At 46.3% G+C, this 22841-nt stretch overlaps 2 protein-coding genes across 6 annotated transcripts in view; one reads left to right on the top strand and one right to left on the bottom strand.

Moving 5' to 3' along the window:
• Positions 1-1900: 1900 nt before the first annotated feature.
• Positions 1901-22841, top strand: part of NDUFC2 (NADH:ubiquinone oxidoreductase subunit C2) — a 46598-nt gene continuing 25657 nt past the window's right edge. Inside the window, exons 1-3 of one of the 5 annotated variants that reach the window (XM_055283061.2) lie at positions 1901-3102; positions 9558-9701; positions 12624-12805. In XM_055283061.2, coding sequence (XP_055139036.1) covers positions 2937-3102; positions 9558-9701; positions 12624-12673 — 360 coding nt within the window. In that variant the 5' untranslated portion in view covers positions 1901-2936 and the 3' untranslated portion in view covers positions 12674-12805. Of the gene's footprint in view, positions 3103-9557; positions 9702-12623; positions 12806-22841 lie in introns of those variants that run through there. The other 4 variants (XM_055283063.2, XM_055283062.2, XM_063641458.1 and 1 more) reach the window with 4 other exon arrangements.
• Positions 14308-21030, bottom strand: THRSP (thyroid hormone responsive). The gene is made up of 2 exons (XM_055283060.2): positions 18294-21030; positions 14308-15000 (listed from the first exon to the last, which is right to left on the bottom strand). Exon 1 carries the CDS (start codon positions 18751-18753, stop codon positions 18313-18315), a length of 441 nt encoding a protein of 146 aa, XP_055139035.1. The 5' UTR covers positions 18754-21030; the 3' UTR covers positions 14308-15000; positions 18294-18312.

Raw genomic sequence — 22841 nt, 5'->3', positions numbered from 1 at the left:
AAAAACTCTTTCCCATTCATCTGGGGAGAGGGTAGAAATTAGGATGACATTTAAGTCACTCCAGGTCAAATTGTAAGACTGGGTGAAATACTGGAATTCATGTATATATTTGGTGGGGTCTGACAAGAAGAAACCTAAGTGTTGATTAATTTGGGAAAGGTCTGATAGAGAAAATGGTACATGCACTCTGACGATGCCCTCAGTTCCAGCACTTCTCGAAGAGGAAATTATTGGGCAGGTGGGGGAGTATTTGCTGCAGAACGAAATTGTAAGCTGGACCACGTGTGGGGAGGGGAGATGACAGAAGGGTTGTAGGGTGGGGAAGTGGAGGCTGAGGAAGAGTTGGAGCCTGATTTAGCCTGGTGGGGAGCGACCTGAGGAGGAGCAGTCTAGGGAGGAGGGAAGAAGTCAGATGGGTCGGTAGAAAAGAAATATTAAAAAGACTCACTGGCGCTTCGGGTTGGGACTGAAGGGACAGGCAGAAGGGAAAGACGGAAGATTTGGGACAAGTCCCATTGGGAACAGAGATTAGGGAAGGAACGAAGTGTAAAAAATGCCTGGATGTAGGGCACCTCAGACCATTTCCCCATTTTATGACAAAAATTATCTAGATCTTGTAGGATGGAGAAATTGAAAGTGCTCTTTTCTGGCCATTTAGAGCCATTATCAAGTTTGTATTGGGACCAAGTGGTGTTGCAGAAGAAAATAAGACACTTAGGTTTTAGGTCAGGTGAGAGTTGAAGAGGTTTTAAATTTTTAAGAACACAGGCTAAGAGGAGAAGAAGAAGGAATGGAGGGTGGAAGGTTGCCCATAGTAAAAAGGTAAGTTTAGAGAAAGGAGGAGGTAGAGACATGGAGAGAGAGGGGGTGGTACTTGCCACGCAGGGGAGGTTGTACTTGCCACCAAGGTGGAAGATCAAGGCAGGCGTCCCCGCAGTGATTGAACACCTCTGAAATGTGGGTGAATGATCAGGCAGGCGTCCCTGCAGTGATTAAACACAAGGGAAGACTGTTTTTCTGAGTCCGTGACCAGTGCCAGAGTTTTGGGTCCACAGATAAAACGCGTCTCCTCTGTCTCTACCAGACAGGGAAAGGAACCGAAATTAAGGGAAGGGAGAGACTGAAGGGTGGCGCCAAAATTGAAAGGAGAAAGAGGTTGAGGGATAGCAAGAGAGGTTGAATAAGAGAGTAAAAAGAGGCCACTTACCCGATTTAAAATTGGTGAGATGTTCCTTGGGCTGGTCTGAGGACCCGAGGTCATAGGTAGATCTTCCTCACGGAGCAAAGAGGGGGAGGACAGGGGATTGATTTCCCAAGGGAGGTCCCCCGATCCAAGTCACAGCACCAAATGTCAAATGCATCCGTGTGAAGAGACCACCAACAGGCTTTGTGTGAGCAACAAGGCTGTTGATTCACTTGGGTGCAAGTGGGCTGAGTCTGAAAAGAGAATCAGCAAAGGGAGATGGGGAAGGGATTGCTTTATAGGATTTGGGTAGGTAATGGAAAATTACAGTAAAAGGTGGTTATCTATTGTTAGCAGGGGAGGGGGTCACAAGGTACATGATGGGGAGATCATAAGACTTATTGTCCAGAAGAAGAATGTCACAAGGACGATTGATCAGTTCAGGTAGGGCAGGGACCAGTCACAATGGTAGAATGGTGGAATGTTGGTTAATCAGGTAAGGCAGGAACTGGCTGTTTTACTTCTTTTGTGGGTTTTTGGCTGCCCCAGACTTCTTGGCTCCTGCAGGCCATCTGGACACATATGTGCAAGTCACAGGGGTTACAATGGCTGAGCTTCGGCTCAGAGGCCTGATGGCAGAGACTGGAAAATTGCTTAACAGAATTATAAATTCCTTCTTTCATTACTCACACCTTTTTTTTTTTTCTTTTTGAGACGAAGTTTCACTCTTGTTGCCCAGGCTGGAATGCAATGGGGCGATCTCGGCTCACTGCAACCTCTGCCTCCCAGGTTCAAGTGATTCTCCTCCCTCAGCTTCCCGAGCAGCCAATTATGCTGCCTCAGCCTTCCCAGTAGCTGGGACTACAGGCACCCGCCACCACGCCCAGCTAATTTTTTGTATTTTTCGTAGAGATGGGGTTTCACCATGTTGGCCAAGCTGGTCTTGAACTCCTGACCTTCAGGTGATCCACCCACCTCAGCCTCCCAAAGTGATGGGATTACAGGTGTGAGTGATGGCACCTGGCCTCATTACTCAAACCTTTAGGGAACACCTCCTCACTCAGCCATGTGTAAGGACGTGAAGACCCAGAGGTGAAACATTTTAGGGTGCTGCCTCCGAATCTGAATTTCAACAATAGACTAAAATGATCCAGTCCTGGGCTTCTCTAAATTCTTTTGTTGCTGACCAGACCTTAATTTTAGGCTTTGGAGGGTGTGTCTATGCGAATGAACGACTGAAAACTCAGAAAACGAAAACTAGCTTTTATGGAATTTCAATTAATTACGTTTCTCAAAACTATGCATCATGCCCATTTGTGGGCATTGGATGAAAAGATAAATCTTTCCAGAAGGGGCAGGGGAGGGAGAGGCAATTCTGGGTGGGGAAGTTGGGAGAAAAGAAAATCAGTATCTCCTAGTCTTCGCCCAGTTTGGCTCGTTTGGGGTACTTCTCGACCCCGCGTTACCAGGCCCGTGAATCCCACTCCCACCAGAGAATCAGCGCGGGCGGACGAGCAAAGTGAAACTTAGTAGCCCGGAACTTTGCTTGCGGGGTTCTGGCAGCAGCACGCACCGGGAAGCGTTTCGGCGCTGCACGGCGCTGCACCGCGCTGCACCGCGCTGCGCCGTGCCCGTGAGTCCGGCGCGCAGAGGAGGAGGAGAAAGCTGACTGCTTAGGCCCGGGTAGTGGTCGTCGTGGTTTTCCTTGTAGTTCGTGGTCTGAGACCAGGCCGCAAGTGGAAACGGCAACACCATGATCGCACGGCGGAACCCAGAGCCCTTACGGTTTCTGCCGGATGAGGCCCGGAGCCTGCCCCCGCCCAAGCTGACCGACCCGCGGCTCCTCTACATCGGCTTCTTGGGCTACTGCTCCGGCCTGATTGATAACCTGATCCGGCGGAGGCCGGTCGCCACGGCTGGTGAGTGCTGCGCGGCTGGGATCGGCTGGGAGGAGAGGGGGTCGTAGGGCTGCAGACCGGCCCCGCCGTAGGCCCCCCTGAGGTGCTCTGCTTTTCCGTGCTTTTTTGCCTAACTGGCCCCAGCTCGCCTTCCCGGGGAGTCCGCGCCCCATTAGCTCTTTAGAATCGAGCAGAGCCAGAGTGTCATTTGGCACTTGAAGAAACTGAGGTGCAGTGAAGCAGGAACTGAGTCTGTGAAGGACCCAGGACTACTCTCCTCGGTTCGTGTTGTGCTGTGTGCACAAATGAGCCACGACTCCATGCCATGCACTACTCACACTATGGGCATTATTGATAGCATTTAGGCCTTAAAACACTTTATTAGAGATGTATTATTCACAACAAGGAAACCGAGCCTAACAGGTTAACAGCAGCTTGCTCAAGGTCATATGGCTATTAAGTAGCAGAGCTTTTTTTTTTTTTTTTTTTTTTTTTTTTTTACCTCTGAATGGATATTGGACACCAGTGCTTCTCAAACTTAGTGTGCATACGAATAGCATAGGTGTCTTGTTAAAATTCGGATTCTGGGCTGCGCGCGGTGGCTCACACCTGTAATCCCAGCGCCTTGGGAGGCCGCGGCGGGCGGATCACTTGAGCTCAGGAATTCGATACCAGCCTGGGCAACAGGGCGAAATCCCGTCTCTACAAAAAAATACAAAAGTTAGCCGGGCGTGGTGGTGCACGCCTGTGGTCCCAGGCTGAGGGAGGCTGAGGCTGGAGGGTCGTTTGAGCCTGGAAGGCAGAGGTTGCAGTAAGCCGAGATTGCACCATTGCACTCCAACCTGGGCAACAAAGTGAGACCCTGTCAAAAAAAAAAAAAAAAGGATTCTGATTCATGAGGTCTGGGGAGGAACTTGATGTTAACAACAAGCGCTCAAACACTGCTGCTGCTGGTCTGAGGACCACGGTTTGAATAGGAGGCTCTGACCAGTGTGCTGTACTTCCCAGTAGTATGTCACTGGCCTGCTGTCAGAGACACTGACTATTCTGATAATAACCACCACAGTAGCTTTGCTAAGCTCTATGGATTTCCAGAGGGAAAAGGGAAGAGGAACTTTGAAGGGGGGTCTTTGAAGTTAACTTTGATTATCAGGCAGGACTGAGAGACAGACAGCTTTCTAGGCCCATGGGGCTAGTGGGAGCCAGTGGGGGCAAGGACCTCTGAATGGAGGGTGTTTGATGATTGAGTGAGTGTTCAGGTTTAGGGTGATAAAACTACAAGGGAGATTTTAGCAGAGCATGGCAATTTATTTTCTAGGCAGTCAGGAACTTTGTAAGCTTTTGAGAGCTGCAGGGGTGCAGTGATGAGCTCTGGATTTTAAAAAGTCATCTTTGTCAGTAATGTGAGGCGTTGATTGGAGCCAAGAAGCACAATCAGGAAAAAAGCTCAGGCAATGGTTCAGGCAATTAGGAGTCAACACACTTGTACCTCTTTTGCCTTCTTACAGCTGTATGTCATGCCTGAAGGTCAGCCTCCAACCCATCAAATCCCAGCATTTCCAGTGCTCAAATAGTATTGAAATCCTATCTCCCTTGGACATGACTCCTCACTTCAGAAAGTAGTGATCTTTGTCCATTTATGCCTCTGAGGACTCGAGGTTTTCCCTTTTCATCACCACTTCACATTTGCCCAAGACTGTCACTTGGTGTAATGAAAAGAGCTCCACTTTGGAACTAAACAGACTTGCTCACCAGGCACAGGCACCGTGGTTCACACCTGTAATCCCAGCACTTTGGGAGACCAAGGCAGGAACATCTCTTGAGGCCAGGAGTTCAAGACCAGCCTGGGCAACATAGTGAGACCCTGTCTCTACAAAAAATTTAAAAAATTAGCCAGGCGTGGTGATGTGCTCTTGTAGTCCCAGGTACTCAGGAAGCTAAGGGAGGAGAATCACTTGAGCCCAGGAGGTTGAGGCTGCAGCGAGCCGCAATTGTACCACAGCACTCCAGCCTGGGCAACAAAGTTGAGACCTTGTCTCCAATAAATAAATAAACAGACTTGCTCTGCTGCTTTCCAGCTGTGTCACTTTGGGCAAGTTACATGGTCAGGTCGATCAGAGCCAAAGTTTCCTCATCTATAAAATAAGAATAATTAATTTTTGCATATTTGTTGTGAGAATTGAGTGAGATTCTGTAGGTAAAATGTCTGACATGCAAAAGGTGCTGGACAGAGTTCCCCTTCCTTAGCTCTTGTTATGCAAACAGTTTACCATATATTTGTAAATTGTTCATTTACTGAACCCTCCCCTTTTTTTTTGAGACAGGGTCTCACTCTGTCACCCAGGCTAGAGGGCAGTGATGCAGTCATGGCTCACTGCAGCCTCGACCTCCTGGGCTCAAGCGATCCTCCTATCCTAGCCTTCCAAGGAGCTGGGACTACAGGTACATAACACCAGGCCTGGCCAATTTTTAAATTTTTTGTAGAGATGGGGTCTTGCCATCTTGGCCAGGCTGGTCTCAAACTTCTGGCCTCAAGTGATCCTGCCACCTCGGCCTCCCAGAGTGCTGGGGTTATAGGTGTGAGCCACTGTGCCTGGCCTTACTTAACTGTTTCTCTGTTACGTGCCCTATGGAGCTCCTAGTGAAATCAGGGAGATAAACAAGTAAACAATCTGTTGCTGATCTTGGTATGATAGATACATGTTTTGATAGAGGTGGGTGAGCAGAAAGCACTTTAGGAGCACAAAGGAGATACAGATGGGAGGGAGAATGCTCTAGAGGAAGTGAAGGTTGGCTGAAATGTGACGTTTGTACCACTTAATCTCGTTGTTAGTTTAGCCGTTTGTGCCTTTCTGGGAGACAGAAGAGTACAGCAGTTAAGAGCATATGCTTTGGGGTTTGACACCACCTCCACCCTACTAGTAATTTGATTCTGAGGAAGTTCCCTATCTCTGAGGACTAGATGAGATAATGAATATAAACTGCTTAGCCGAGGAGTAGGGATCAGACTTCCTGAGTTCCCAGAGCTTCCCTAAATTGCTTTGGAAGATTTAGGTCCTAGGACTTTGTTGAAATGGTTGTCCTCAACAGCATTTACTGAATGCATATTGTGTTTATCTAGCTCAGTGTCTAATATCTATAGTAGGTGTTCAGTAAGTATTGAGTGAGGCCAGGTGTGGTGGCTCATGCCTGTAATCCCAGCACTTTGGGAGGCTGACGCGGGTGGATCACCTGAGGTCAAGAGTTCAAGACCAGCCTGACCAACGTGGTGAAACCCTGTCTTTACTAAAAATACAAAAATTAGCCAGGCGTGGTAGCACATGCCTGTAATCCCAGCTACTTGGAAGGCTAAGGCTGGAGAATTGCTTGAACCCGGGAGATGGAAATTGCAGTGAGCCGAGATTGCGCCATTGTACTCCAGTCTGGGCGACAGACTGAGACTCTGTCTTAAAAAAAAAAAAAAAAAAAAAAAGTAGTATTGAGTGAATAAGTATATGTAGGTTACGAGGAATATAAAACATGGTCCCAATCCTCCAAAGGTTTACAGACCAGATGGCCATATCCATTAAAAAGACAAATTGTGGTATAAGATTGTGCATGTAGGGTGAAGGTGTGTGTCACATAAATGATGTTGCTAAGAGAGTTGGAGGAGTGGTGAAAGAGATATGGTGGATTTTCAAACTACAGCCCTGGAGAGTACCTGGCATTCTGTGAGTAATGGGATATTCTGGCCGGACACCGTGGCTCACACCTGTAATCCCAACACTTTGGGAGACTGAGGTGGGAGGATTGCTTGAGCCCAGGTTTCAAGACCAGCCTTGGCAACATAGGGAAACTTTGTCTCTACAAAAGACATTTTTTTAAGCTATCTGGACGTGGTGGCATGCACCTGTGATCCCACCTACTTGGGAGACTGAAGTAAGAGGATCACTTGAGCCTGGGAGGTTGAGGCTGCAATGAGTGTGATCATGCAGTGAGTGTGATCATGTATTCCAGCCTAAATGACAGAGCAAGATTCTGTCTCATAATAATGAATATGTCTCATAATAATGAATTTCTATCAATGAAATAAAATTGTGTAGCTCTTTTTCAAATTAGCAGGAAATGTTAAGAATTTTTTAAGAATAAGATTTTAAAAATAAGTTGTACATATTTTGGGGGTACATGTGGTATTTTGATACATGCATACAATGTGTAATGTTGAAACTGGGGCAAATGGGGCATCCATCACCCCAAACATTCACCCCTTCTTTATGTTTGGAACATTCAAATTCCTCTCCTCCAGCAATTTTGAACTATACAACAAATTATTGTTAACTGTAGTCACCGTACTGTACTATCAATAAACAGAATTTTTTTTATAAGTTTTTCTCTCATCATCTGTTTTTTTAAACTTACCCTTCTTGCTGGTTACCACTTAATGTGCCCTAAATTTAGAGTTAGTTGGTATTCTAGGTATAGCCCACAAAATTAAATATTTATTGATCTCTAGTTTAATATATCAGTAATTTATGATGTTCTGCAAAGAGCACAAAGCTGCCAGGGTTAGACTCACTGAGTAAACAATGGGAAAATGATTGTAGATGGGGTGTGCAGGTAGTGAGAGGTAGACCACTAAGAGAATGAGGAGAGAAGTTAGGAAAATGGGGCCTTGGGAAGAGGCCAAACCATGCCTTTAGGGCCAGGATGCCGACATTATCATCTCGAAAGCTTATGGAGTCTTTCTGTGAGGAACATGGGTCAGCATAGAGAGAGTCTGGTTCTGTGTGTCTCTGCAGTCCAGTGGCACATGGGAGAACATGCGCTCTTTGGTTTGCTATATGGCGGGTAGCCCATTAGAGAAAACAGTGGCTGTTTGGGGTAAGAGAGAGTGCTCTGTCCAGTTCTAGAACATAGGAATATTTTTCATTTTTATTGTTTTATACATCTTCGAAAATACTTTTACATGCATATGTATTGTTTTATATGCTACTACTATGAGAAAGATAGGATAGGTCTTTTTTTTAATTTTTTTTTTTTTTTTGAGACAGAGTCTCATTCTGTCACCCAGGCTAGAGTTCAGTGGTGCGATCTTGGCTCACTGCAATCTCCACCTCCCGGGTTCAAGCGATTCTCCAGCCTCAGCCTCCTGAGCAGCTGGGACTACATGTGCGTGCTACCACGCCTGGCTAATTTTTGTATTTTTAGTAGAGACGGGGTTTCACCATGTTGGCCAGGCTGGTCTTGAACTCCTGACCTCAGGTGATCCACGTGCCTCAGCCTCCCAAAGTGCTGGGATTACAGTTGTGAGCCACCACGCCCAGCCAGGATAGGTCTTGTCTATGTTTTAGAGGTAGTAAATTGAATTGCCCAAGGCTGTTCATTCATTTATTAAATAAATATTAAGTGCTATATGCTAAAATATACATTGCATGTAATATTTTAGATTTGTTAACCTTTAAAGAGTGATAATGTGGGCCGAGTGTGATGGCTCGTTCCTGTAATCCTAACACTTTGGGAGGCTGAGGCGGGAGGATCGCTTGAGCCCAGGAGTTCAAGACCAGTCTGGGAAACATAGCAAAATCCCTCTTAAAAAAGAAAAAAAAAGGCATGGTGGTGCACACTTTTGGTCCCAGCTACTTGGGAAGCTGAGGTGAGAGGATTGCTTGAGCCTAGGAGGTTGAGGCTGCAGTGAGCTGTGATTGTGCCACTGCACTCCAGCCTGGGCAACAGAGCTAGACCCTGTCTCAAAAAAAAAAAAAAGAATATATGGGATGTCTCAAAGTCAAGGATCAAGGATGTTTGTTCAGAATAGCTTTTTTTTTTTTTTTTTTTTTGAGACAGAGCCTCACTCCATCCCCCAGGCTGGAGTGCGATGGTGTGATCTCGGCTCACTACAACCTCTGCCTCCCGGGTTCTAACGATTCTCCTGCCTCAGCCACTCGAGTAGTTGGGATTACAGGCGCCCGCCACCACGTCTGGCTGATTTTTGTATTTTTAGTAGAGATGGGGTTTCACCATGTGAACTGGTCTTGTACTCCTGACCTCAGGCGATCCACCTGCCTCAGCCTCCCAAAGTGCTGGGATTACAGGCGTGAGCCACTGAGCCCAGTGCCTTTTTTATTTTTATTTTTTTAAGAAATGCCATAACAGGCCGGGCGCTTTGTCACCCAGGCTGGAGTGCAATGGCGCAATCTCAGCTTACTGCAACCTCTGCCTCACAGGTTCCAATGATTCTCCTGCCTCAGCCTCCCAAGTAGCTGGGACTACAGGCGCCCGCCACCACCCCCAGCCAAATTTTGTATTTTTAGTAGAGACAGGGTTTCACCATGTTGGCCAGGCTGGTCTCAAACTCCTGACCTCAGGTGATCCACCTGTCTCGGCCTCCCAAAGTGCTGGGATTACAGGTGTGAGCCACTGCGTCCAGCCAAAAATGTAACTCTTAATACACATTGACTAATTTTTGCTTTCTTTGGGATTTGTCATTTGAATTTCAGGTTTGCATCGCCAGCTTCTATATATTACGGCCTTTTTTTTTGCTGGATATTATCTTGTAAAACGTGAAGACTACATGTATGCTGTGAGGGACCGTGAAATGTTTGGATATATGAAATTACATACAGAGGATTTTCCTGAAGAAGGTATTTCAAGTTAGTTTTAGAGAATCTGTGTTTACTGTATTATTATTTTCCCTGGTTAATCTTATCCATGTCTATGGCTTTAGATACCTTCTAAATTCTGTTGACTCCCACATCTTAGTCTATAGACCAAAATTCTCTTGAATTAATATATCCAGTTTCTGTCTGACTACCTCTGTTCCCAAACCTCCTGCTCCTCTGTGTCCTGCTTCAGGGAATGGCACTACTGTCCACCTGGACACTCAAGCCAGAAGCCTGAGAATCATCAAGTCTTTCTCTTTCACTTCCCATTAATCATCAGGTCTTATCAGTTCTACTTCCTAAATATTTCTCGACTTTGAACTCTCCTCTCCCACTACCACTACCCTGGTTCAGGCCTTGATAATTTCTTGTTTGGACTGTTGCACTTGCCTCTTAACTCACCACTTGCTTTGGTCTTATTTCCAATGACAGCAAATCTGATCACATCTGTTTAAAATAGTCATCTGGCCGGCCACAGTGGCTCACGCCTGTAATCCCAGCACTTTGGGAGGCCAACGGGGACAGATTACCTGAGGTCAGGAGTTTGAGACCAGCCTGGCCAACATGGTGAAACCCTGTCTCTACTAGAAATACAAAAATTAGCCGGGCATGATGGCAGGTGCCTGTAATCCCAGCTACTTGGGAGGCTGAGGCAGGAGAATCGCTTGGACCTGGGAGGCGGAGGTTGCAGTGAGCTGAGATCGCACCATTGCACTCCAGCCTGGGCGTCACAGCAAGACTCTGTCTCAAAAAATAAAATTAAATTAAATTAAAATAAAATAAATAAGTCATCCATTGCCTAGTGGATAAATCCAGACTCCTTAGGATGGCTTATTTCCTCCAGCTTAGCTAATTGCCTGTCCTCTGGTAGAAACACTTTACCCACATTCTTATCTACCATATGATATACACATGTCTGTGTTCTTCATGGATTGTAGCTTCGTCTTTGTTTCCCCAGCTTCTTGCATAGAGCCTACACATAGCAGGCATTTACACATAAGAGTGGATATGAACTGTATGGAACACTTCCTCATTCCTCATCACTCATCATTTGCCTGGTGAAATGCTTTGTCCAGAACCTGCCCTATATTGCTTTATACATGTTGTACCTTCTTCCTGCTATGTTATTCTTCCTCTTGCCCCTGTTTCCACCTCATCCACCTAGCAAATTTCTGCTTTTGTTATCTCAGTGAAGCTTTCACCCAGTTACAGTCAGGCATTCCCTCATTGTGCTCTATCTCTATTCTGCTATGAATCTATTAATAGTTGTAATATAACTTTTCTCACCTGTGTTTTACACACATACACACAACACAGATGTGCACATATATGAGTCTCTGTAGGCTGGGAGTTTAACTTACTAGGACAGTTTTTTTTGTCTCCCCAGGGCTTTGGCACACATAGCCTTATTAAATGTGTAAATGAATGAGTATAGAAAAAATTTGAACTTGTAAACATATAAATAGATTTTCCCCAGTCTCGGCAACATAGTGAGACCTCATCTCTACAGAAAATTAAAAAATTCGCTGGGTGTGGTGGCACATGCCTATAGACCCAGCTACTTGGGAGGCTGAGGCAGGAGGATTACTTGAGCCTGGGAGAACAAGGTGCCATGAGCCGTGATCACACCACTGCATTCCAGCCTAGGTGACAGAGCGAGACTCTGTCTCAAAAAAAAAAAAAAAAAAAAAAGATTCTTCTATTAATGTAAATATGTAATATAAAACATTTAAATTTCATAACACTGAATGATCTCTAAGGTCTTATTTAGCTCTAAAATTTTATTACTCTTTGATATTCCCACAGCCTTCAGTCACATATATGATATTTATGGTGGATCAGAAAGATACAGCTTCTTTTTTTGCCAAAGAAGAGCTTAAAGACTAGCACAAAGCCATGAATAGTGGATGTATCGGGAATGCATAATACTCAGAACCGTGAAATGTTAGAGCTGGAAGTCATCTTGGATATATTGATTACTAGGAGTGAGGCCCAGTGGCTGAGCAGTCTTCAGTCTTAGACCTCTGGCTCTTTGCCTAGACATGGTTCCATGAGTTCCCTGTGTCTGCAGGAGTGTGTATAGCTGCAGGGCTCATTCTGTTTCTGAGCTGCAGATTACTGGCAGTTGTGCCAAGAGCCTCATGCATGGACAGTGGGAGCCCGGAGAGCTTGACCACATTGGCTGTTGGCCTCTCCTAGCTGACCTGTGCCCCTCTTTGTTTATTTCTTCCTTCACCTCTTCAGTCAGGATACTCCTGGCAACACCTTGTCCCTCTTGGCAGCCATTTGGTTGTCATCACAGATTCCTCCAAAGTTATTCTTCAGTCAATGAAAGAAAATCCTTCAGTGATTACCAAGCCATAGTCAAGGACAAGAAAATAAGGAAATTCTTAGGGGTTTGCCTTAGTCCCTTTGGCCTACTATAACAAAATGCCTTAAACTGGGTAATTAAAAAAATTTTTTTAAACTTTTTCTTACCACCTGTATAATTGCAGAATAGACTGGGTAATATATAAATAATAGAAATTTATTGCTTGCAATTCTGGAGGCTGGGAAGTCCAAGATCAGGGTACCAACACAGTTGGTATCTGCTGAGGGCCCACTCTGCTTCATAGATGATGCTGTCTTGCTGTGTCCTCACATGGTAGAAGAGGCAAACAAGGTCCCCTAAGCCGATCCCACTCATGAGGACAGAGCCTTTGTGACCTAATCACCTCCCAAAGTCCTAAACTCTTAATATCATCATCTTGGGGGTTACATTTCAACTTATGAACTTTTGGGGGACATGAACAGACCACAGCAGGATTTCAATCAGTAAGATCACTGAGTGATAATTTTCCTTTAGGAAATACAATTTTTAAAACATTTTTTAAAATAAATATTTTATGATCTTTTCTTTTATAGAGAAGAAAACATATGGTGAAATGTTTGAAAAATTCTATCCAGTACGTTGAAGTCTTCAAAATGCTTGCTCCAATTTCACTGATACCTGCTGTTTCTGAATTTGATGGAACATGTTTCTAATGACAGTTGAAGCTTATGCCTATCTGTATGTTGACACCTTGTAATTAAAATAGTTACCATGAGTACTCTGACTCTTTTTATTGTTGTAAGAAAAATAGTTCATCAGAGAATGGTCAGTTTCCATTCACCCATCTGAAAGATTTTAAAATGAGGTTGAATTCTAGTTTAGAGTTAGCAGACTACCTAAATCTGGCCCACTGCCAATAAAGTCTCATTGGAACACAGCCATGCTCATTTGTTTACATGTTGTTTATGGCGACCACCATGCTGCAAGAGCAGAATTGAGTAGTTGTGATAGAGACCTATGGCCTGCAAAGCCTAATTAATATGTAGCCCTTTCAGAAAAGGTTTGCCTGCCCCTGTCCTAGTGCAAAGTGAATTTAGAGTGAGCCAGATTATGGAGGATTCTGTGACTCTTGCCAAATAATTTTGACTTCATCCTGTAGGTATTAAGTCATTAAGGCGTTTTAAATCATACAGTCATGTTTGTATTTCTGAGCTCTGTCTGTAATGATACAGGAGGTGGTTTAGAAGGAGGAGACTCCAGACAAGGAAAACAGAAATCTTATGCTGCCAAGTTGTCTTTGCTCTTAGGTGGATTATCCTGGAGAAAGTGGACTCAGGAGCTAATACTGTCTACAGTGGAGCTTGGTGCAATTAAAAACAAAAGACTGTACCTAACTGGAATGCGGTTACTTTTTATGGCTTATGAAATGCTTGTCCTGGCCCGATGCAGTGACTCATGCCTATAATCCCAGCACTTTGAGAGGCTGAGGCAGGGTAGATTGCTTGAGCCCAGGAGTTCGAGACCAACCTGGGCAACATGGCGAAACACTGTCTCCACATAAAATACAAAAATTAGCTGGGCATGGTGGCACGTTCCTGCAGTCCCAGCTACTCATGAGGCTGAGGTGGGAGGATCTATTGAGCCCTGGAATTCGAGGATGCAATTAACTGTGATTGTGTCACAGTTCACTGCAGCCTGGGTGACACTCCAGCCTGGGTGACAAAGGAGACCCTGTCAGAAAACAAGTACTTGTCCCAAAAGTTGTTGTTTCCTAGCTTAGAATTTATAATCGTCAGATTAGGTTTTGGAGATAAAGTATATGTGGTATTTTTTTTTTTTTTTTTTTTTTTGAGACAGTCTTGCTCTGTCAGGCTGGAGTGCAGTGGCGTAATTTTGGCTCACTGCAACCTCCACCTCCCGGGTTCAAGCAGTTCTCTTGCCTCAGCCTCCCGAGTAGCTGGGACTACAGGTGCATGCCATGACGCCCAGCTGATTTTTGTGTTTTTAGTAGAGACGGGGTTTCACCATGTTGGCCAAGATGGTCTCGATCTCTTGACCTTGTGATCCACCTGCCTTGGCCTTCCAAAGTGTTGGGGTTACAGGCGTGAGCCACCGCGCCTGGCCTATATATGATTTCAAATTAGGTGGCCTTATAAATATAAGCAGATGGTTTCTGGGCAAAATCAAATGAATTCTGTCTCTATTTCCTTGAGTACCAATTGTAAAAACTGAAATTAGGTTGGAGAAAGTGCTTTAGAAATAATAAAGATGTACAAATACAAGGCTTTGGCTTTTTTAATTAGTTGTGCAATAAATAGGTTTATAGTTCACCTGTCATTGGCCTCATCAGTGGTTGCCAAATAAAAGAGGGTGAACCACTCATCCCAAGAGACTCTGCTACCTCTTAGCTCTGGAGGGTAAAAAGCAAGGGCCAGAGCAAATACATAGGGGAGAGGGGGAGAAAAAAAAAATCAGGCTATTTTAATAGCCCTCACATGCCAAGTGCTTTAGATTCATCATGTTTAGTTTTCATAAGCTTGTGAGGTAGATAATATTATCCCCATTTTATAGATGAGGGAATTTAGGCTCCAATGGATTAAATAACTTGTACAAGTACATGTACTGAATGACTGCCATAAGGGGGGATGTGAATTTTGGTCACGTGCCAACACCTACACTCTTCCTACCATACCACACTGGACAGGTAACTGACTAGTCCCCCCTGAACCACTGGTCACCTCCCCAAGCTGGTAAGAGGAGCGAGGGGAGCAGTGAATAGCAACAGACATTCTAAAGGTGCGCCAGTGACTGGAATCCAGGAATTGGTGCTCAGCAGGTAGAGAAGCATCCCGGAGAACTGAGCCGCCTTCACTTCTGGCGGCAGGTCTAGGCCTTTCTTCTCTCATCATCGGCTAGTGAACTGCTCCGTCAGCTTCATCAAAGAGTCTGCCTTCTATCATGTGAAGGGATCTGTGGAGTGAAGAAATTTTTAAAAGGCCAAGTCAGTATCAATTCAAACAACTAAGATACTGTCACATGCCCACTGAAGCAGGAAGAACAATGCTGATGTTGCTGTTGGAAAACTGGCAGTGCCTCAGCACTGTAAGGAGAATCCTAGGTTGTCAGAGCTGGCATAACTCATTTGATTTCTCTGCTGTATTTTACTAACAGGGAAACAGATACAGAAAGGTAAAATAAGTTGTCTAGGGCTGGGCGTGGTGGCTCACACCTGTAATCCCAGCACTTTGGGAGGCCAAGGTGGGTGGATCACTTGAGGTCAGGAGTTCGAGGCCAGCCTGGCCAACATGGTGAAACCCCGTCTCTACTAAAAGTACAAAAATTAGCCGGGCATGGTGGCATGAGCCTGTAATCCCAGCTACTTGGGAGGCCGAGGCAGGAGACTTGCTTGAATCTGGGAGGCAGAGGTTGTAGTGAGCCAAGATCGCGCCATTGCACTCCAGCCTGGGTGACAAGAGCAAGACTCCATCTCAAAAAAAAAAAAAAAAGGTTGGGCACGGTGGCTCACGCCTGTAATCCCAGCACTTTGGGAAGCCGAGCGGGGAGGATCACAAGCTGAGGAGATCAAGACCATCTTGGCCAACATGGTGAAACCCCATCTCTACTAAAAATACAAAAAATTAGCTGGGCGTGGTGGCGTGCACCTGTAGTCCCAACTACTCGAGTGGCGAGGCAGGAGAATTGCTTGAATCCGGGAGGTGGAGGTTGCAGGGAGCTGAGATCGCGCCACTGCACTCTAGCCTGGCAATAGAGTGAGACTCCATCTCAAAAAAAAAAAAAAAAATTATCTAGGATAATACAGTAGTCAATGGAAGAGCCAGAACAAGAGCCCAGATTTTTAACTGTTGCTATACCATATTGCCTCTGAATGAAAATCAGGTTAGGGTGTGTTGAAACATTATGGTGTAGAGTTGCTGCTCTGGCCTTTGAAGCTATTTGGTGAGTCAGAGTGTGGTTTCTGCCCACTCTGCCATGCCCAGTTCCCACTTTGAGCCCACTCTGCAAATGTCTAAGGCTCTAAGGAACATCACTGTAGAGGAAAAGAATTAGACTAATTAGGCCAGGGTTCACATCTTGGCTGTTATTTACTGAGCAAACTTGGACTCATTTTACTTCTCAGGCCTCCAGTTTTTTCATCTGCAAAAGGGAATGATAGGCTAGGCGCGGTGGCTCATACCTGTAATCCCAGCACTTTGGGAGGCTGAGACAGGTGGATCACGAGGTCAGGAGTTCGAGACCAGCCTGGCCAACACGGTGAAACCCTGTCTCTACTAATTTTTAAAAAATTAGCCGGGTGTGGTGGCACACACCTGTAATCCTAGCTACTTGGGAGGCTGAGGAAAATCTCTTGAACCTGGGAGGCAGAGGTGGCAGCGAGCTGAGATTGCACATTGTACTCCAACCTGGGGGTTGGGGAATGATAATTCCATTAGATAATGGATATGCAAAGTGATCTTAAAACTATTCAAATGGCAGTTGTTAGTTTTACTACCACTGTTATTATTCCGTGAAGAAGCTGAAACCCAGAGAAATGAACTAGCTTGCCCAAGGCCACACAGCTCATTAGTGATAGAATCAGAACTGTGAACCCAGAGCTGTTGACACAGCCCAGGCTAATTCAAGAAGAACCTCTGTGAGGCAACTTGGGGAGCCTCAAGGGGAGAGGGAAGAAGGGTTGAGGTTGACAGTTTGGGTTTGAAGTGGGAGAAGGAAAAACGGCTGAGCAAATGCCTGGAGCAGAGTTCTCCATAGGCTCTGCGTTTGGGGGTCCGTGTTTATTCCCCATAATTACACAGCAGCCTTCACACAGATTATGAAGATAACACAATATGGCAGACAGTGGGTACGATGGAAAGAACACTCAGCTCAAAGTTAAGGCCAGTCTTACTTTTGTCTCCTTACTGTGTGACTTTGGGTGAGTCACTTCACCTCTCTGGCTTCAATTTCCATACTAGTAAACTGGGGATGAGAATCTTTTCCTACATAGCTGCATCAGGTGGTTTTGAGATTGCAATGGATGTGGATGTTGTTTACAACTAATGAGACCAGTTTGTGGGAGCAGGGCTGGCAGGTGGCACAGAATCAAAACTGGCAGGTGCTGTGGTCCAATTTCTATTAATACTAGTCTTTATCCATGAGTAAACTAGTGGTCACCATGCTAGGGCCCCTTCCCACCTCCTACCCTCTGCCACCACCTGCTTGTCTAGCTTGCTGCTCATCCACACTCACCACCCCAGCCCCTCTGTGCATAGACATGTAGGCTCAGACTGGAACACATATTCATATGTACATACAACAGGGCTTCCCAACAGGCATGTCCGCACACTCCGGTTTGCCTGGAATGGATTAGAGTGCCATGACAGTGGTCCCTCGGCTTCCTGTTTGGTGGGTTCCAACCTGGGATGATCAGAGTACCCCCAGCCTGTTGTAGCAGTACTGCAAGCAGCCTCACCTATGTATCCCCATGTGCCATATAATTTTCCATGTTCTGTGACTTGAAAAAATGTTGGGAAACACTGTCACACACACGGAATTCACAATGTTCACTGAAGTCAATATGCATGCCTTAGGTAAGTTTCTTTTTTTTTTTTTTTTTTTTTTTGGAGATGGAGTCTCCCTTTGTCACCTAGGCTGGAGTGCAGTGGCACAATCTCGGCTCACTGCAACCTCCGCCTCCCAGGTTCATGCCATTCTCCTGCCTCAGCCTCCTGAGTACAGGCACCCACCACCACGCCCAGCTAATTTTTTGTATTTTTAGTAGAGATTGGGTTTCACCATGTTAGCCAGGATGGTCTCCATCTCCTGGCCTCATGATCTGCCCGCCTCGGCCTCCCAAAATGCTGGGATTTGGTGTGAGCCGCCATGCCCGGCCCCTCTTTAATCAAATTCTTAACAAAGTCAATGATGAGAACACACTCATTCAATTCACACATTCACAAGCATTCACATACTAATAAATGCACACATGCACAAACACATATATGTGCATATGAGATATGTCCTCACAGGCCACTTTTTCTTCTGTTTCCATATCACTTCATTGCAATTGCCAATTTGAGGTCAGAAGGATAGTAACACAGGCCTAGTCTTAGGCCCTCCTAGGTTGTGGTCCCAATACCCTGACCCAAGAGTGGCTCTGTCTGAGAGCCAGGCTGTTCCTCTCCCACTGGGTTGCACCACTGCCCCCTGTCCTCTCCTGGAATGTCCCTTTGTAGACTCACACCCACCAGCATGGCCACCATTACCTTCCCTAGTGTCCAAGGTCTACCAAACTTGTCCCGTCATTTCCCGGTATTTCCTTGTCACCTCCTGGGCTTTCTCGGTGAGGTGCGTGAGGATGTGATGGAGGCTGGAGAAGTGCAGGTGGAACTGGGCTTCCAGGTTCAGCTCTCCTGAGGCACTCTCGTCCTCGACTTCCTCTGTCTCTGCGGTTCCATTCTCTTCCCCACCTGCCACCTTGGCCTGCCACTCCTCCCGCGGCAGCAGCCCATGGTCCACATCCACACAGATGGCCTTGAGCATGGTGAAGTAGGTGTAGAGATCAGGGGCCTCAGCCTGGGCCTGGCCCCCATGCCCACTCAGCTGCACATCCCGCAGAAGGCTGGGGATCATCACCACCTGCTCCATGTTGTGCACCTCGGCTGAATACCGGTCCATGACGGTCAGCAGGCAGTTCTTGGGGTAACGCTTGGTTAGCACCTGCATGGTTGCTTCCTCGGACACACTGAGACCAGCAGACTGTCCCCGCACTATTTCTAGGCTCTCGGCAGATTGACAGGATGCCAATGCCCAGCTGTTGGGTCAACACAGCCCTGTTTTGGGCCAATCCCAGGGCTCAGGCCCCAGCATGTGTATCAGGTGATCCATCTGCCCAGAGACAGATCTGCCAGCCTTCTGCTTGTCATCCCAGCTCTGCATGACTGCCCCAGCAAGAACCCGACTCTTCCTCTGTCAGCTTGCTGAGCCAGTTGGAAGGAAGCTTTTCCCTTTGGCAACTGGCACACTGGACTTCAGGGCAATAAATAATTCTTTCAGGTCACTGGAGACCAAGCTGTCTCTTTGCTGCTTGCTTAGGGCAGCCCTCCAACGCATAGTTCACTCCTTCAACCCGGGATGACTCCATTGCGAAATGGAGAGGATTTGAAGTGAAACAGCTTGATGTGGGGCAAGGAACATTGAGGTTGGAGTCAGAAGTCCAGTACTGCAATTTCCTAGCTGATTTTTTTTTTTGTTTTTGCTGGCTAACATTTATTGAGCACCTACTGCACATCAGGGTCTGCTGAGCTTTTTCGTGAGTGATCTCATTTAATCTTCACCACAACCCTTGTAAATGTTTTATTTATTTAATTTTTGTAGAGATGGTCTTGCTATGTTGCCCAGTCTGGTTTTGAACTCCTGGACTCAAGCAATCCTCCCACCTCAGCCTCCCAAAGTGCTGGAGTTGCAGGTGTGAACCACCAGTATTCCTGTTTTGCCAGTGAGGAAATTTAGGTGCAGACAGCTAAAGTAACTTGCTCAAGGTCCCATTGGGGCTGGGATTCCAGCCCAGGACCACCTCTACCCACCTCCAGGCAGTGCTCTGGACTGACATGAGGTTACAAATACAAGTTAACCGATCCATATCCTCTGTAAATTTGAGGTGGTGTGAGGATTGAATAAGACAAACTAATAAAAATGCCTTGTATCAGTCCAGACAAGCAGCTGGGATCAAAAGAGGAAAAAAATGCTTTGTAAACCACAAAGCCCAATCCTCAGATGTATTATCTATGTAGATTCTAGATTATTGCTAAGGCTTCTCCCAAATCTAACCAGTCATTCCACAAGCTACAATGCTTCCACTTTATTATTGACCTTTCCTTGGACCAGCAGTCTTGGAAGATAATAATCTTTTGCATGGTCATATTGTCATAGTTTACAAACTGCATTTGCTATATATTTTTTATTAGATATTTAAGAAAATGGCCGGGCGCAGTGGCTCATGCCTGTAATCCCAGCACTTTGGGAGGCCGAGGCGGGTGGATCACGAGGTCAGGAGATTGAGACCATCTTGGCTAACACGGTGAAACCCCACCTCTACTAAAAATACAAAAAATAAGCCGGGCGTGGTGGTGGGCGCCTGTAGTCCCGGCTACTCGGGAGGCTGAGGCAGTAGAATGGCGTGAACTCAGAAGGTGGAGCTTGCAGTGCGCCGAGATGGTGCTGCGCCACTGCACTCCAGCCTGGGCAACAGAGGGAGACTCTGCCTCAAAAAAAAAAAAAAAAAAAAAGAAAATGAAGGCCTGGGGAAAGGCCCAAAGTTGCACAACAAGTTAGTGGCAGAGTCAAGTGGAGAATAAGACCTTCTGAGTTCTGGCTCAGGTACCTTGCCTCCTCCACTGCCTCCAGTGAAATCTGCTGAATGATGATACCTCCCACGCCTGCAAGAGAGGAGAGAGGAGGAGGGAGCACAGGGAGGGGACGTGGGGCTAAACAGGGCCTCAGTGTTGTCTCACCTAAGCCACCCTCACCTCCACCCTAGGGCAGGAGGCCACTCTGCACCCTCCCAACTGACAATCATTCACTCCTTTGCTCCTTCCCACTACAGCCAGAGCTATGAAAAAGCTTATCTTTAGACTGAACAAAATTCCGCCTCCCAGCCCGGCATGGTGGCTCATGCCTGTAATCCCAGTACTTTGGAAGCCTGAGGCAGGAGGATCATTTGAACCCAGAAGTTTGAGACCAGCATGGGCAACATATGAGACTCTATCTCTACAAAAAATTAATTTTAAAAAATTAGCTGGGTGTGATGGCACATATCTGAGGTCTCAGCTACTCAAGTGACTGACGTGGGAGGATTGCTTGAGCCCGGGAGGTCAAGGCTGCAGTGAACTGTGATGGCGCCACTGCACTCAGGCCTGGGTGACAGAGCAAGACCCTGTCTCAAAAAAAAAGAAAAAGAAAAAAATATTCTACTTCCCTATAACCCCTCCCCTTTAAATTGTAATATTTACCCCACCCAGAGTTACTGGCCTTAACTACGCTTATGTTGGCACAGCAGAGTGGTGTGCAAACTCAGTTTCCACAGGGGCCCTGAGACAGAAAAACATAAGTATCCCAAGATAAAACTGAGACCAAACTGAGACTCGGAAAGGGAGAGGTACTTGCCCAAGGTCTCATATCTTGGACATGACAGGAGTAGGCGTGCCCTAGCTCCGTCAGACCTGAGAGGAAAGCAGCGATCGTCCCTCTCGTCAAGTCCCCTTGGCAGGATGGCCACGCATAGCCACAGATGACCTGAAGTTACCCTGTGTTGACAGTTGGCCTTGCTTCTCCAGGGCAGAACAGGCAGCCAAATCCAGGCCTGGGCCAGCTGCAGAGGGCAAAGCTTCCGCCTTAACCCTCTGTGTACTGCAAGCAGTGGAGGGAAACAAGAGAGCACCAGCCTCCCTGAGCCTCAGCTTCCTCATATGTTGTAATAATGATAAGGGCAAACATTAACTGAGGACATATTATTCTAAGCTAAGTTATATATGCAAAGTTCTTTTTTTTTTTAACCTTGAGCTTTTTTTTTTTTCTTTTTTTAATTGAGACAAGGTGTCACTCTGTCGCTCAGGCTGGAGTGCAGTGGCATGATCTTGGCTCACTGCAACCTCTGTCTCCTGGGTTTAAGCGAGTCTCCTGCCTCAGCCTTCCGAGTAGCTGGGGCTACAGGTGCCCTCCACCACGCCTGGATAATTTTTGTATTTTTAGTGGAGATGGGGTTTCACCATGATGGCCAGTGCTGGGATTACAGGTGTGAGCCACCACGCCGGTCAATATACAAAGTTCTTAGAGCAGAACTCAATCCTCCCAACAATTGTATGTGGTAGGTAGACCCCATTTACAGATGAGGAAACTGAGGCCAGAGATGGTAAAGCAATAAGCCAAGGAACACACATTATTCATTCCTTGGCAAAGAGGAGCTGAAATGTGTCCTGACTCTTCCCTATGGGTGTGATGGGGTGAGAGATGATATTTATGAAATGCCTAGGAGACTGCGGGACTCAATAAGCAGACACTGAGCCAAGTGTGGTAGCTCATGCCTGTAATCCCAGCACTTTAGGAGGCCGAGGCGGGTGGATCACCTGAGGTCAGGAGTTCAACACCAGCTGGCCAACATGGTGAAACCCCGTCTCTACTAAAAATACAAAAAATTAGCCGGGTGTGGTGGTGGGCGCCTGTAATCCCAGCTACTTGGGAAGCTGAGGCAGGAGAAATGCTTGAGCCCAGGAGGTGGAGGTTTCAGTGGGCCTAGATCGCACTACTGCACTCCAGCCTGGGCAACAGAGCACGATTCCGTCTCAACAACAACAACAAAATAAATAAAATAAAAAAATAAAATAAGCAGGCACTGCCTTCTTTCTAGCCGATTCTGCCTTCTGACTCTGCTGCCTGCGTTCCTCATTTATTTCTCCATGCCTGGACTTGCCACTCTACATTTCATCACTGCAAATGCCCAGTAACTATTGGCTGAATGATGACCATTAGATTTACTACTTTTTTTTTTTTTTTTTTGAGACAGGGTCTGGCTCTGTCACCTAGGCTGGAGTGCAGTGGCATGATTATGGCTCACTGCAATCTCCACTTTCTGGGCCCACGCAATCCTCCACCTCAACCTGCCAGGTAACTGTGACCACAAATAGCCATCACATCTGGCTAGTTTTTTTTTTGTTTGTTTTTTGTTTTTTGTTTTTTTTGAGACGGAGTCTCGCCTGTCACCCAGGTTGGAGTGTAGTGGTGCAATCTCGGCTCACCACAACCTCCACCTCCTGGGT

This window comes from Symphalangus syndactylus, chromosome 6 (genome assembly GCF_028878055.3).
Source record: "Symphalangus syndactylus isolate Jambi chromosome 6, NHGRI_mSymSyn1-v2.1_pri, whole genome shotgun sequence".
NCBI lineage: Eukaryota > Metazoa > Chordata > Mammalia > Primates > Hylobatidae > Symphalangus > Symphalangus syndactylus.
The sequence above is the reverse complement of the archived record's forward strand: the minus strand, read 5'-3'. Positions and strand labels throughout refer to the sequence as shown.

What these genes read in the sequence shown, in the direction of transcription:
- THRSP (XM_055283060.2), bottom strand. Translation starts at nt 18,753, where the DNA reads ATGCAGGTGCTAACCAAGCGTTACCCCAAGAACTGCCTGCTGACCGTC.